Source organism: Heteronotia binoei, chromosome 14, assembly GCF_032191835.1.
Source record: "Heteronotia binoei isolate CCM8104 ecotype False Entrance Well chromosome 14, APGP_CSIRO_Hbin_v1, whole genome shotgun sequence".
Taxonomy (NCBI): domain Eukaryota; kingdom Metazoa; phylum Chordata; class Lepidosauria; order Squamata; family Gekkonidae; genus Heteronotia; species Heteronotia binoei.
The window spans coordinates 20,766,460-20,782,078 of NC_083236.1; the positions used below are offsets into that span (position 1 = coordinate 20,766,460).

The 15,619-nt window shown below is 45.7% G+C and overlaps 1 protein-coding gene across 2 annotated transcripts in view; it reads left to right on the forward strand.

Annotated features, from left to right (window-relative positions):
* The first annotated feature begins 877 nt into the window (after positions 1-877).
* LRP6 (LDL receptor related protein 6) overlaps positions 878-15,619 on the forward strand; it is a 146,220-nt gene continuing 131,478 nt past the window's right edge. For both annotated transcript variants that reach the window (XM_060254397.1, XM_060254398.1), the window contains exon 1: positions 878-975. In XM_060254397.1, the coding sequence (XP_060110380.1) occupies positions 921-975 (55 nt within the window). In that variant the 5' untranslated portion in view covers positions 878-920. The remainder of the gene's footprint in view (positions 976-15,619) is intronic.

The following is a 15,619-nucleotide window of genomic DNA, read 5'->3' on the forward strand; positions in this document are numbered from 1 at the left end:
TTCCCCGTCTGCCTGGAGCCCGGGCCTCGCGTTCACCTGGAGGGAGCCGCAGCTGCTCTGCCTCCTTTGTGCAGCGGCCTGGCTGTCTGCGCCCTCGAAAGTAGATCCGACATTCCCCAGGTCCAGGAGTGTTCTGCAGCCGAGGACCTCATCACTTTAACCCCCCCCCCCCCCCCAAAAAAAAAGCCCAGAGAGAGAGAGAGAGGCAAAGGAGTCCCTGTGGAATGCTGCCGGGCGCTGCCGGCTCCCCTGTCCCCGGGGAGAGGCGCGCGCGCCAAGGGAAGACCCGCCGTTCCCGCATGGAAAAGGCAGGCAGGAAGCTCCGGTGTGGCGCGGTGTAGCCCTTCCTCTGCACGGGGAGAACCTCATTGCAACCGGAGGAGAAGGCGGCGGCGGCTGGGCGGGCGAAGGAGGCTCTTCTTTCCCCTCCCCTGGATTGCATTGGGGAATCCTGGCGGAGAGGCGAAGCGGCTGCCAGCGAAGGAGGGAGGCGATGTGCGTCTGCTGCTGCTGCGCCTCTGCTCTGGCTCCGCCGTCCAAAGCGGAGGAGGAGGAGGAGGAGGAGGAAGGGCTTGGAGAGGAGACTCGCCTCGGCGGCGGCAGCAGCAGCCGCCTTTTGCACTGAGGAGGCGCCGAGCGAGGCGGCGGCGGCAGCGGCAGGAGCAGCGATGGAGGATCTCGCCCGCCCGCCTCGCTTTTTCCGCCTGGGCGAGGAGCTGCCGGCCCCAGAGGCGCCGTGAAGGGGGCGCCGCTTCTCTGCCGCAGTCCGGGGCTTCTGCCCGGCCCTCGCTGCCCTTCCCCTCGGCCTGCCCACCCGCCCGAAAGTATGAGAGCGCGGCCGAGCCGCCGCCACCCTCCGCGGCCGCTTCCCCCTCCGCCTGCCCGCCGCCGCCGGTGAGCGCCACAGCCCAGGAGGGAAGATGGGCGCCGTGCTGAGGAGCCTCCTGGTCTGCGGGTTGTGTTCCCTGGCGAGAGGTGAGGCCCGGAGGTGCGCGAGAGGCCTGGCGGGCGGGCGGGAGGGGGCCGCGGCGAGGGGCCGAGCGCCTTCCTTTCCCTTCCTTTCCTTCGCCGCCGGAACTTCCCCGGTCCCCGGGTTGTGCAGAGCGGGAGAGGAAGCCGGGGCGAAGCAGAGCTGGGAAGGGAGCGGAGAGGGGCTTCACGGTCTGCTGGGCACTTTGGGCTGAATTTGGTGGAATTTGGGGAAGGGAGGAGGACGGGGGGGGGCGGGTAGGAGTTCCTCTACAAGACGTCTTTCTCTGGACTTTAAAAAAAAGCAAAATGCACGTCTGCCTCCTTACTCGGAAGTAAGCCCACTGGATGTCACGGAGGGATTGCTTCCCCCTCCCCCCCCCCCCCCAAAAAAAAACTTGCTTTTGGATTTTAGCTTGCAGCCTCGGACGCTCCCTTTTGGAAAGGTTGCTTTCCCCGAGGTTCCCAATCCTCAACGAGTAATCCCATGGAAACATGTGGCACTTGTATGGAGAAAACACGGTGAGGCTTGAAGAGGGGCTGCCGGCCCGAGAGTCGCCCCGAAGCGTGTTTACTCGGATGCAAGCCCCACTGAGTTCCATGGGGTTTTCTTCTTTTGTAAAGGCTGGGGACGTCGTAGCGCTGCAGTCCCCTTTAGAAATGGGGCCTCTGCGAGTCGAGGCTCCCTCCTGCAAGCGTGTTTACGTGGAAGTGAGTTTTATTGGAGGAAACAAGGGCCATGAGTACATCCCTGATCACGGCCAGAGGTAAATGATAATTGCCCTTCTTGGGTGAAAAAGGGTTAGAAACATGCTGCTGTCGGCTGAGAACGGGCGGCAGATCATTTTCGCCACACTTGAGAAATGGGTGTTAATGTACTTACGTGTAGCGCACAAACACAGACAAGCCAAAGTCTGTGTAGCTTATTAAATGTTAACGTCTTATGCACAGTGTGAGTTCAGTTTTGAAGAAAGGGGAGTTCCTGGACTTCCAAGAAAAGTTTATGTTCTGTTCTAGAGACCTGGTTGGCATAGATGGTTATTTATTTGCACCATGGTGGGGGGAAAGTAGGGTTATAATGGTCTGTTTATTCAAGGTTTGATTTCTTCCTTGTCCCTCCCCCTCCCTTCACTTCCTGTATTTGTGGTGAGAGGAGAGGCTTGGCTTCAGATACTGGCTTGCTGTGGCTGATTCGAATGCTGTTGGAGAGGAATCTTTGTTCGGATCAATCCTCTTTCACTGCAGAGGAAGGAGAAGAATGTTGCTTGTATTTGCGTGAGAAGGAATCCTGTTTTAACCCCCCTCCCCTAGGTTTTTCTGCCAACTTTCGTTTGTTTTGATGGAAGCTTAGGAAAATTGAACTGGATTAGAGGAAACTTTTTGGAAAGCCAGTTTATCAGTCCTGTAGGGACGAGAAATTGTTCTCCCATCCCAAATTTAGGCATCTGTTCACCATATTGCATCATCCTGGAAAAATAGTATACATGTTTTAAATGTGTGATGTAACACTACATGGTTTACTTGTGAAAGGCAGGCTGAATTAACTGGATCTGCGGCATTCAGCATGAAAAAAGAGTAATCCTTGGGGTGACCTTTTTCTTACACAGAATCTACCAGAACTCTGTTAGGTTGCCCATAGCTGGATAGCCTGTTTTTAAAGTTCCTGTTCCAGCAAAGAGTGTAAAAATCAGCAAGCACAAATTCTCCTCTTTTCAGATTTTATTCTCCACTACCATATTTCTGTGAATTTTCCCTGAGCTTCTAACACCTTCGTAGGGAAAGTTTCTGAGGTTGTCAGTCTCCAATTCCTTTTTCCATCTTACTGCCAAGGGTGAAGTCCTGCTTAAAAGAAAAACAGAAAAATCGGGAATAATCCACTGGGAGATACTTCTAGCAACTCTCATTGAAATTTAGAGCAACTGTGCAAGAAAACAATTGTTCTCCCTTGCTGGTCCATTTGAAATGAGTGGAAATAGTGCAAAAGCCTGCAGGGTGTTGGCCTTGCACATCCCATTGAAATGAATGCAAACTGCAGGAAAACACCCTGCTCTTATGTGCCTCCCCCTTCATTTCATTGGAGCTTCAGAACTCTGTGACCCTGGTCACTTCAGAGTTCTTGTTCTTTTTTTCTGTTGGACAATGCACAATGCATGGCTGTACCTAATTTTCATTGTATCTCTATCTGAGTTCACATAGGGGTGAAAAATAGGAGCAGTTTGACTCTGAAAGTAGGTAAGCGTGGTAGTTTATTCTGTAGTAAGAAGCACACATGTGCTTGAGATCTAACTAGCATGTTACAGAGATTCTGACTTTGTAATGAGGGGTATGCAGTTCTGCATCCCCTTTAAAACCACTGGCAATATGGTTGGAACTGGCTTGAATCTGGTTGACTCGCTGTGGAAAGGTGTGGCACAATGCTGAGGTAGAATGTTCTTCAGGCTGGAAGTGAGATGACATTTTTCAAAGTTCTAGATTAAATGTTCTCTAAGTGGAAAACTAAGCAGCCCTATGGCGCAAAATGGTAAAGCTGCAGTACTGCAGTCCAAACTCTCTGCTTACAACCTGAGTTCAATCCCAGCAGAAGCTGGGTTCAGGTAGCCAGCGCAAGATTGACTCAGCCTTCCATCCTTCCAAGGTCGGTAAAATGAGTACCCAGTGTAGATGACTGAAAACGTCGTGGTGCGATGTCACCCCAGAATCGGAGGCGACTGGTGCTTGCAGAGGAGACGACCTTTACTTTTAAGTGGAAAACTAGCACAGCATGCAGAAGCCTAAAGCCTTTTTCTGTGAAGTGCTGTTTTAATACTTTGTAAAAAAAATGAATATGTGCTGTTTTTAAATATGCTCAGTGCCTGATATGTTGTGGCTCCGTTCTACACCTCAGACCAAAATTTTGAGTCCAGTAGGGTCTTAGAAAAGAGCAAGAGTCCAGTAGCACCTTAAAGGCTAACAAAATTTGTGGTAGGATATGAGCTTTTGTGAATCGCTGCTCATTTCTTCCGGTATGAGCTTTTGAAAGTCAAAACTCATACCCCCAAAATCTTATTGGTCTATAAGGTGTTATGGACTCGAATCTATGTGTTCTCCTGGAGACCAATACAGCCGCTCACTGACACTATCAGACCAGAATATTGTTCATATTTGTAAACTTGCTAATAAACTGGCAAACTAACATAGTTGGGGGACCCTGTCATGAGATTCTGTTGTACAGGGGACTGAGTTTTATTAGCTTTTTATGCAGTATGTACACAGGCTAAAAAAAAGAGATGTTTTTAAATTGTTTGAGGAATGCCTTGACATTTTACATGGAACTATGAACCAGTATGTTGTAATAATCCATATAATTAAAGGGTGGCATAGTTCGAGGGGTGGACTGTGTCTGCAGAATCCTGGATTAAAGTTGAGCTTGGCCTTGAAGTTCTTAGCGTAATTTTGGGCCAGGTGTCATCTCTCCTGTGAGCCTCGCCTAATGTCTTCTACTTTACCAATCCAACAGCCCAAGCCTTTGCTTGTTTAGTTGGACACACACCTCCACAAAGTTCATCCTTGAGCAGCAAGCTTTTATATAATTTCCAAAGGAGAAATCGTGTGATACAGCAAAAGCAAAGAAGAGTCTTGTGGTCTTGTAGTGCAAACTTCCATGGTCAGCCACTTGTTGGAGGAAGCACACTGAAAGTTTGTGCCACAATTTGTGTCTTTTAACCTTCAAGGTGCCACAAGATTCTTTGTCTTCCTTTAAGTAGTTACTTGGAAGCAACTTTTGTCAGGTAACACTGGAGTAGCTTTAGGGTAAATGTACACAGCCATAGAATCAGGCTGTAAATCACCGTGATGGTTTGTAAACAGAAGAAGAAGTCCAGAGGTACAAGTCCATTGGCTGGCGGCTGGCAGAATTTACTGCAGTTTCTTTAAAAGCAGTGGACTTGGGCTTGACAGAGATCTATTTCACATTGCCTAACAACAAACCTGTGGTTGCCTCAAAAGCTGTGGCCTGTTCCTGAAGATTTGGGGGGGGTAGAGCCTGGGGAGAAACATCCATAGGGTATAGTACCACAGAGACCACCTTCTAAAGCAGCCATTTTCTGCAAGGGAACAGATCTCTGTAACCTGGAGACAAGTTCTAATACCAGAAGTTCTCCAGCCACTATTTGGAGGCTGGCAACCTTATGACTCTGATGTATGATCATGCATGTTTTCACATAGCTGCAACTTGCATCCTTTATAATTCCTGGAGTACATTTAAGGGTTTTTTTATGTTAAAAGATGTGCAGTTAAAAAAAATTATTACCTGTCTTATCATAGTCTCATAGAATGTTGCTAAAAAAGGGGAATTCCCTTATCCTCTGCCCCCCCCACCCCAAAAGTCCCACAACAATTAATGTAAGGCAGTCCTTGAACACTTTCTGCAGCTTTCTTTAGTGAGGTTCCTCATTATAAGGCGTTTCAGTAGGAGAAGGTGGGGTGGAGGATGAAATTTGCCCAAACATTGTAATTTTCACAGCTGGAAGTCATGACCAGATGCTGGAGAGTTGGTAGTCTTCACCTTTACTCCCCTTTTAAATATGTTGCTCACGCAACACCAGCATCAAGGGACTATCAAATATTTATGGAACATCTCGGTGTGGCATTATTGCTGTGAGCAGAGCAGCTGTGATTGCCGGGCCAGGTCAGGAAGAAACTGAAAATGCATTCTATAGAAATGACTCTCAGATGTAAATACTTTATGCGGGGAGAGGAGGATGCAGCTTTGGTGGAAAATAATTAGGCAGTAGTCCAAAGTAAAAAGTCTTTTAAGGAACAGCAGTGCAGGATTGCTGGCATTGTATTCATGCCCCTGTTGGATGACCAGTTGAAAGGGAAAGAAGTAGGATGCTGGTATCAGTTTAGTCTTTATTTTGGCCAAAAGCCCTGACAGAACAAAACCAAGGATCCCAACAGTTATAATAGCAAAACTGTTAAACGTGATCTAATATGTCAAAAACAAATACAGTAATATATCAGGTATCTTGTTTAGTAATGGAGGAAACTGTATTTAATTCTTCTGAAATCAACATGGCTCTACAATGGGTGGTTTTTGTTTTTGTATTTTATGTGTGTTTGTATGTGGAAGTCATGTCAACCTCTGGTGACTGACCCCTACTGGGGGCCTGGAGGATATTCAGGGAGGCGGCTGAATAAAGCCTGCCCCCAACTCCTGGTGTACCACAGAAGTCTCCCATCCAAATACTTGTCAGTCAACCCTGCTTAGCTTCCAAGATCTGGTGAGATCAGGCTTGTCAGGACTATCCAGGTCAGGGCCTAAAATGAGTTTTAATGGAGAACTGAGAAAAAAGTTCTACACTTTAGGCCTCTGCTGGTGTTAGTGGTCTTGTGAATGGTGTAGTGGTTAAGAGCAGCGGACTCTAATCTGGAGAAGTGGGTTTGATTCCCCACTTCTCCGCAGGGAGCCTGCTGAGTGCCCTTGGGCCAGTCACAATTCTCTCAGAACTCCCTCACCCCCACTTGCCTCACAAGGTGCCTGTTGTGGGGAGAGGACAAGAAAGGAAGTTGTAAGCCGCTTTGAGACTTCCTGAGGTAGATAAAAGTAGGGTATAAAAAAACCCAACTCCTCTCTTTCTGAAGTTTTACAGCGCTATTCTGAGTTTAGTTAACTCCTTTCCAAGTCTGTAAGGCAAGGTGGGTAAGCACTGGGGTAAGCAAGGTGTAACTCTGCTTAGGATGATACTGTTAGCCTGCCAAGCCCTTGTACACATGTTGTCAAGATTTTGGTTTTTCATAATGGAAACTTTGTGTATGATTATGGGTTCTGTTGATCAGATAAAGTTTAAGATCTCTGTATGCTGATGTTTTTGTGCTTTCAAGACCAGGGCTCTTGCTTCTGTTCTGAAATGACTCATTCCCTGCTCCTTGCCCTACACACCACCTTCCTGCTATTCTTTGAGTTTGCCACTGACTGCATAAATACATTTTCCTACAAGACAAGCCATTTCCTTCTGCATGCTTGGCAAATCTATATGAGCAGGTTTGCTCTAAAAAGTCTGCTGCTCCTTGAAAAGGGTTAGTTTTCCAAACTTCTGATAGCTGAGACACTTTTTTTTCTCTGAATTAAAATTAGAGGTTTATTGATCTGTAGACAGGAGAAACCCATCTCTTGTTTTTGTGTGTCGGTGTTTTCACACCACTGCTTATTGAATTAGATAAGCTCAGAATACAGTTTCATGCAGAAATGCAGGGAGCTTTCACCTCAGATTTGGTGTATACTCTTAATACCATATTATTTAGCCTGTTCTCCTTCCAGCATGTTGAACAATCACAGTTTTTTGCTGAAACAAATTTAGTAAAGTCTTAGGAAAGGATTATAGCATTTGTGGCAGAGCTTAATGTGGATGGGAGCTGATAAAGTGACTTTACTGCAAACTTAATTTAAAACTTAAAGAGTGTGCTGCCATTTCTGTTTTGGATGAAATTGCAATTCAGAAGTAGTGTGTGCTGTTCTTAAAAAAGAGAACTTTGTTCCAAATTGCACGCTGAATGATGTGGAACTGGCCCTCTCTCTGTTGGCTCCAACTTGAAATAAAGTTGAAAATTTGCTTTGTGTTAAATAAATTTTCCCACCACTGTATACAGTGAATCTTTCAATATGCCCTCAATTTTTTTGCTGTTTGAGAGATGGCCAACAGAATGCTGATGCTGTTGACTCTTTTTAGGGGGAGGGGGCATGCCAAGCTAGAATACAGAAAGGGTTTATGTCTTACAGTTAGGCTATTCTTAGTGTGTTCATTGGTATGGCTTGCTTTTTCTGGTGAAAACTGTTTCCAGTTTCCTTAGAGGCTGAGTCTAGATCTTGGCTCTGTGTGTGTCTCAGTACACACATCTCAGTACAAACTTTTAAAACTCTCAAAGGCTTTAGGGCATCAAGTTTTTAAGTCTTTACCCATGACAATCATTCCCTGAGTTGAACCCTCATGAAGCTACCTTATATTCAATCAGGCCACCAGGCCATCAGCGTCAGTATTGTCTACTCAGACTGGCATCGGCCCTCCAAGACCTCAGGAAGACACAAGTTTGAGTCCAGGGGGTGCCTTTAAGACCAACAAAGTTTTATTCTGGGTATAAGCTTTTGTATACATGCACACTCCTGCAGATACAGATAAAGTTGCCACTCAAACTTTGTTCTTCTGCTTCAGACCAACATGGCTACCCAGCTGACTCTATCAGGCAGAGGTGTTTCCCATCACAAACTGCCTGGGGCTTTTTATAGTGGAGATGCCAGGGATTGAACCTGGGATGGGACCTTCTGTATGCAAAGGGGAAGCTCTTCCACTATTCCACAGCAGCACTCTGAGTTCTCCTAGGCATGCTATTTGAACTGACTCTCATTCTCCTTCGCTGGTGTTTAGGCTTGAAACTCTCTCCTTCTGTGCTTCTCTTTCTTCCTATCAATCCTCCCTCTGCCTTTTTGCCCTCAGGCTCTGTTTCTGATCAAAACAAAGCCCAAGCAGGTATGAGCTACATTTCCACACCTTTGTCCCTTTCCTCCCTCCTGTCCTTCTGACATTGTTGAAATCTAGATTGGGGCAAGTTCCTTGAGGCAAGGTGTTACCTCTGTGAAACTCTATGATCAAATATTGTGGTCTCTCTATATAATGCAAAATTGAAATGCAGTATGTTTAGGATAAAACAGCTGGGAACATGTTTTCTTGCCATCGAGTTGCCACTGACTTATGGTAACCCCATTGGGTTTTCAAGGCAAGAGATGTTCAGATATGGTTTGCCATTGCTTGCCTCTGCATAGCAACCCTAGACTTCTTTGGTTGTCTCCATCTACATACTGACCAAGGCCAATCCTGTTTAGCTTTCAAGATCTGATGAGTTGGGCTAGCCTGGGCTATCCAGGTCAGGGTGCTGAGAACATTATTTCCCTCCTGTTATTTCTGTAATGTCTATTGTGGCACTTAAAGGCGTCAGGTGGGTGACCGATGAGGAATCATCAGGATGGTCTTCCCCTCTCTCCATTTCTCTGTGCGGTTGAACATCTTATACCTTGAAAGGCAATTCTCCTGAACTAATTGGTGTTTACTTTAGTGCAGGGGTGGCCAAACTGTGGCTTGGGAGCCACATGTGGCTCTTTCACACCTATTGTGTGGAGAGCCAGTTTGGTGCAGTGGTTAAGTGCGCGGACTCTTATCTGGGAGAACTGGGTTTGATTCCCCACTCCTCCACTTGCAGCTGCTGGAATGGTCTTGGGTCAGCCATAGCTCTGGCAGAGATTGTCCTTGAAAGGGCAGCTGCTGTGAGAGCCCTCTCCAGCCCCACCCACCTCACAGGGTGTCTGTTGTGGGGGAGGAGAGTAAAGGAGATTGTGAACCGCTCTGAGACTCTTCGGAGTGGAGGGCGGGATATAAATCCAATATCTTCTATCGTCTTCTCTTGAAGCACCCACTGCCTCATCTTGGAAAAGGCATTTCTCTCTTTAAATCACTTCTCCAAGCCAGCCAGCAGCTTGGAAAATGCACTTGAAGTTAAAGTTGCTTTCTTTCCCCCACCCCCACCTGCCTGAATTCCTCCCCCCTCCCTTCCTCCTTTCCTTGTGGCTCTCAGACATCTGATCATCTGATGTTCATGCCTTGTGGATCTCAAACATCTGACGTTTATTCTGTGTGGCTCTTACATTAAGCAAGTTTGGCCACCCTTTGCTTTAGTGTAAACTCACAGAAGATCAGGATTTGTTGTTGTTTGGTCTGCAGTGTAGAATTGAAGGGCGGAGGTGGGTGGAAGGAGGAAGTTTCCAACCCTGTGCTGTTAAGAACAATGCTTCTGGTTTGTAGGCAATTATGAGTACTCTTTATCCTGGGTTCAGGACTGGATTCATTGCTTTCAATTGCAGTTGAAGGGATTGGTAGTTGTGGCAACTGCCTGTTCATTGTCATCCCCCTTTTCACTAGAAAAAGTCAAAGTTCTAAAAATTGTTCCCCTTGCTAGACTTCACCCTGACCTGGATAGCCGGGGCTAGCCTAATCTCATCACGGTGTCACACGTTAAACGGGATTGGCCCTGGCTGATATTTGGATGAGAGACCTCCATGGAACACAAGCATCATCACACCTCTGAATGTCTCTTGCCCTGAGAATCCTATGGGGTTGAAATAAGTCAGCTGTGACTTGACAGCATTTTCCTCCACCACCAGCTAGGCTTTTCCCACTGTAGATGTTATAACTTCTCTGGTTGGACCTCACCTAGAGTATTGTGTTCAGTTTGGGGCACCACAATTTAAGAAGGATATAAACAAGCTGGAACGTGTCCAGAGGAGGGCAACAAAGATGGTGAGGGGTCTGGAGACCAAGTCCTACAAGGAAAGGTTGAAGGAGCTGGGTATGTTTAGTCTGAAGAGGAGATGATATGATCACCATCTTCAAGTACTTTTGAAGGGCTGTCATATAGAGGATGGTGTGGAATTGTTTTCTGTTGCCCCAGAAGGTAGGACCAGAACCAGCAGATTGAAAATGAAGAATTTTCGGCTAAACATTAGGAAGAACTTCTTGACAAAGCTGTTTCTCAGTGGAACAGGCTGCCTCAGGAGGTGGTGGGCTCTCCTTTGGAAGTTTTAAAACAAAGGTTAGATGGCCATCGGACAACAATGCGGGAAGGCTTGCATCTGTGCTTAGTTCTCGTAGCCCTTTCTTACACGCTCAAGAGAAATTCTGTTTACACCTTTGGGGTCAAGCAGCATTTTTTTTCCAGGCCAATTTGGCCAGGGATCCTGGAGGTTTTTGCCATCTTCTGGGCATGGAGCAGGGGGTCACTGAGGATGTGTGTGGGGGGGAGGTATTTTTGAATTTCCTGCATTGTGCAGGGGGTTGGACTAGATGAACATGGAGGTTTGATTCTATGGACATTTCACTTCCTGTGCCTATATAGAGAGTGTAGTATGTTGAGAACAACTGGGGATAGGCTGTGTGCGTGTCTGGGTAGCAGAGGAGGTAGTAGCATCCTGAATAGTTGCACCTCTTCTATGCCCTTTGACTTCAGTCAGCTTAGATGAGTGAGTCTGTGCTTAGGATGGCTGATTTGAGGCCCCCAGTGACAACTAGCTGTTTGAATGGGTTCTCAAAGAGCACTTTTCACTGCACATTGCAACTGAATTTTACTGTGTGAAATGGCAAAATTCATATGCAGTCACTGCAGTGGATTGAAACTGCGTTATTCAGCATGTGTGAAAACGCCCAAAGGTTTCCAGTTGTTAGTCAATCCAGACCACTGTTTGTGTTTCCACAATGTTTGTGTGTCCTGCCAATGTTTCATGACAGTATGTTGCAATGCATGTGTGCAGCTTTTAAAAAAATGTGAAGGATTTCTTTAAAATGGAAGTTTTCTGGAGATATGCAGAGCGCTCTCTTTTCCTTAGTGCCTGATCCAGTAAAGGCTCTTCCATTATTCTTGTAGGCTTGATGAGTATACCTGGAAACTAGGGTGGGAGGAGATATAATTTAGAAATCACAATTTCCCTCATTCAAAATCTACCCTCTCCAAGGTCTCAGAAACTTGAGCTGGGTAACTTTCTCCCTTTTCCTTTCAGTTAGCATTGAGGTGCTCTCAACATTGTACCTTCTAAAGCATTTCTGACCTCCATTTCCCCCCATATGCTGTTCCTGGTGGTCCTGTCCCAGGAATAACATTTTGGGAGATGGTGGGAGAGCACAGGCAAAGAAGGGTGTGCTTCGCTGGTGGAAATCCTTTCTGTCAGTAGAAGTGTCTGGTGGATATTGCTAATTATGCTGTTACATACCATATTTCTTCAAATGGAACTCTGAATGTAAGATGACCTCTGCAGAAAAGGTTATACATAAAAGCAAATGACCCTAAATGTATAACTATCCATCCTATAAAAAGAAAGCTACTAGGGAAAGGCTAACAACTGTCCAAATGGCAGTTCTGTGATCCCGAATGGAATTGATCACTGTGACTTGATGGCAAGAAAAAGTCCATTGAAATCATTGGGCTTAGAAAAGTTTGACACTGATTGGTGATAGATCCAAGTGTGTGCATGCACATGAAAGCTCATACCTTGAATAAACTTTCGTTGGTCTTAAAAGTGCCACTGGGCTCAAAATCTGTTCTCATTGATGATGCATTGTTAAACCTGTCACCCCACCCACCCCAGTCACAATGCTTTCTGTTAGCTAGAAATCACACTTTCCCAAGGGACTCTATCACCAATCCAGCAGGGCTGTCTTTGTTTCCCGATCTAAACTCTCCACAAAATCTGAAATGTCCGCTGACAGTTATCGTTAATGTGATAACTTCCTGAAAAACCAGCAAGTCCACCTGACTTCTACTCTCTCCTCTCAAAACTCAAAGCAGCAGCTTGAGATGCCCCTTTCAGGACCCGTCTGCTCTGCTGGTGAATGAGTTCCTGTGTGTTCTCTATCCCTGTCTGCATGCCCAAGGAATCACCTTTTACACCCCTCCCACCATCTCTGCCTAGCACCAGTCAGCAGATCTGTGTGCCCAAGTGGAGGACAACACACACACCCTTTTTAAGAAAGCCAAGAAAGGTTTAAAAGGTTGTCTTCGTTTTGAATAAACACTGTATGTTAAGATTTAATCGTAATAACAATAGTACATATTTCACGCATCTTTAGAACAGATTGTAAACAATGGGCGTGTGTAGCTTAAGGAAAGCTTGCAAGTAACCACTGTTCTTTAATGACTAAGAAATTGTCTCCAGGCAAGCAATGCAGGGAAGATGTTGGTAGCTGGGTGAGAATGGATTGTTTTTCTTTCAGGCAATTGCTGTGCCCAGATGACTCATGTTGGTATAAATTGACAGGTGAGCTAGTAACTCCCATGGATTTATTTACAAGGCCAGCTTAAAGAAATCCTGTAGGAACAGTTTGTATGTTTCAGGATGGGGTGTGAGGGATCTTGGGTTTCTTTTTAAAACGAAGAGTTTTAAACACTTCTAGATGCAATATCTTGAAACATTCTTTTAGTGGGTTGAGAAACCTGAAAAAGGGCGAGCTTCCACCTATTCATTCTGTGCTCTGTCATGTTCATTGCCTAGTAAATTCCCTCTATTCTCAACATTCTCATTTTAAAAAATAAAACACTTTTGCCTTCCCCGTGCCCCTAATTTCTTGTCGCCGGTTTTATTTTGCAAGTAATATTTAGTTATGGTTTATGCTAGATGCTGCTTCCCATTGCAAACCTTGAGGGTCGCATATCTGCTGCTTTTGCATAGTTTCAGAATTCAGGTTGCTCTAATTGGTTTATGCATAGTGTACTTGTGAGTTGTGCTTTGCCTTTATTTATTTACTTAAAATATTTATGGCTTAACTTTTCTGCAATGGGCCCAAGGCAGATAAAAAGAAGAAGAGATACCAAGCGCCATCAACCAACTGCAATTAAAACTGTGTAATATTTAGAGACACCAAAACTGTGTAATATTTAGAGACACCAAAAATGAAACAATAAAAATACTTTGAAGCCAAGTATTTCAAGCCAACCCAAGTCACCTGATATTTTATACTGGCAGTTCCAAAACATTGGAAAAATGCCCTTTCAGGCAAAAGTGCTTTCCATCTCTTCCTGGTAGTTGTTGAAGATGTTGCCACAGGACATGGGATGCTGCCTTACACTGAATCTGACCTTTGAGTCATCAAGGTCAGTATTTACTCAGACTGGCAGCAGCTGTCCAGGTTCTCAGGTGGAGGTCTTTCACATCACTTGCCACTTGGACTTTTCAGCTGGAGAGCCATTGTCAATCTGAGTAGACATTTATTCGCAAGGACAAACTCCAGGAAGCATGGGCTTCAGCTGGCTGTAGGAACATTGAAAACTGAAACTGATCTCCATTCCATTGAAACGCGTTGCAGTACAGAAAAAGTTGCAAGGAAAAGATAGAATGAATTTTCTGTTAAGGTCTCTGGGCCCTATCTGTCTAGGCATAGAGACCTTAATGGAAAAATCTATTCCATGTTTTCCTTGCAGCTTTGCTTCCTGCTGCAACCAGCAAAGACAAGGCAGAAAAAGCAGGGATTTTCAGCAGTCTTGGAGCTTCAAAGGGTCAGGGCAGGAGGGTGAGGGGGGAAGAAAAGAGCCTCACAGGCCTGATTAAAGCCCTGGCGAGGACAGCTCTGGCCCATGGGCCAGGCATTTGACACCCCTGCAATAGGTGATGTGAAAGACCTCTGCCTGAGACCTTGGAGAACCACTGCCAGTCTCAGTAGACGGAAGAACCAGCAGCTTATTCTAAGCTCATATGCAAGCACATAACCTGTTTTGAGGGCAAGTATATGTTTATATCTACTTACCCCATCTAACAATCAGGTAGCCACGTTTGGCACTTACTGAAATTTTCAAATTGTTCTTAAGGACAGACCCACATACAGCATGTAACCTCAAGGTTACAGTAGTGGGGATTGGCATCAGTTAACCCACTCATTTCAGATGGGTATCTGAAGAAGTGTACTTGCACACGAAAGCTTATACTTAATTGGTCTTAAAGGTGCCACTGGACTCAAACTTAGTTCAGATGGGAAGGTAACTGATAAGGAAGATGTAATTAATAGAAAGCACTCTTAGTGTCAGTAACAGCTTGTTTCTCAAATAGTAAGGCTGGACCCAACAGTGCCTTCAAGCTCTTTACACCTTGCTTTAAGTAGACTGTGCACTGCTCAACAAGTCAGCTGTACCCCGGTCAACATCATCTCTGCCTTGTCTGGGTTAAACTTGACCTTGTTCTGTCATAGCCCACTTGACCACAGCTTCCAGGTACCATTTTATGATGAACATTGAAGAACGAATATGACAGGCCAGTCTTCTTAGTATGTCCTTGTAATGGACTAAAGCAGTTAGCCTGAGTAAGCAGGGAACAGCTTGATCTGATTGGCTGAGCTGCAGCCATGGATACCAAATGTATCAGTTTGCAAGAAGGCTTGCAGTGGGGGGGGGGGGGAATCACCTCACAGTTTAGTTCAGCTTTAATACCGAAGCAGTTCAGAGTTGGAAGTTAGCTCTGAAGGAGTTCAGTTGTGACAAGCAACTGGGAAGGAGCTGAGAACAGCCTGTGGGCTGAATTCCTTGTGAGACAGAACTGATTTTAGGGTTTCTGCCTGTGAGAGAGTTATTTGGTAGAAGGGGCAAAGCCAGGCTCTCTGTGAAGAAACTCTCTGAGTGGTAGCACAGGAGAACTGGAAACCCTGCTGATGAGAGATCTGTCAGCACTTCAGGGCAGACTCCTGGTTCAATTAAGAACACATCAACACACTGAGGGAGAGACTAAATTCTTGTGGCTAAGAAGGAATCCCAGGAGACAGACAGGGACACTGGCTGGGTGGGACTTAGACAAACAGGGTTGAGGGGCTTGTGAGATAGCACTCAAGGGTGTAAGTCCTGAGGTATCTGGGGTGTGCCTGTATGCTAGTGAGAGAGAGTCTGTGAGGGGATAATTCTGGCAAAAGTCAGATAGTCCTCTGTGAAAGGCAAAGAGTGTGTGACCCTTTTTTATTTTATAATCCTTCTCTGATTAGAGTGTTTCTTAGGGATAAGGAAGCACTGCCTGTGTATTTAGAATCTGTTTGTTTTATAGATCTTAAGCTTGCCAGTAATTTTATAGAACTTCAGCCTGCCAACATCTCTTGTGATTAGA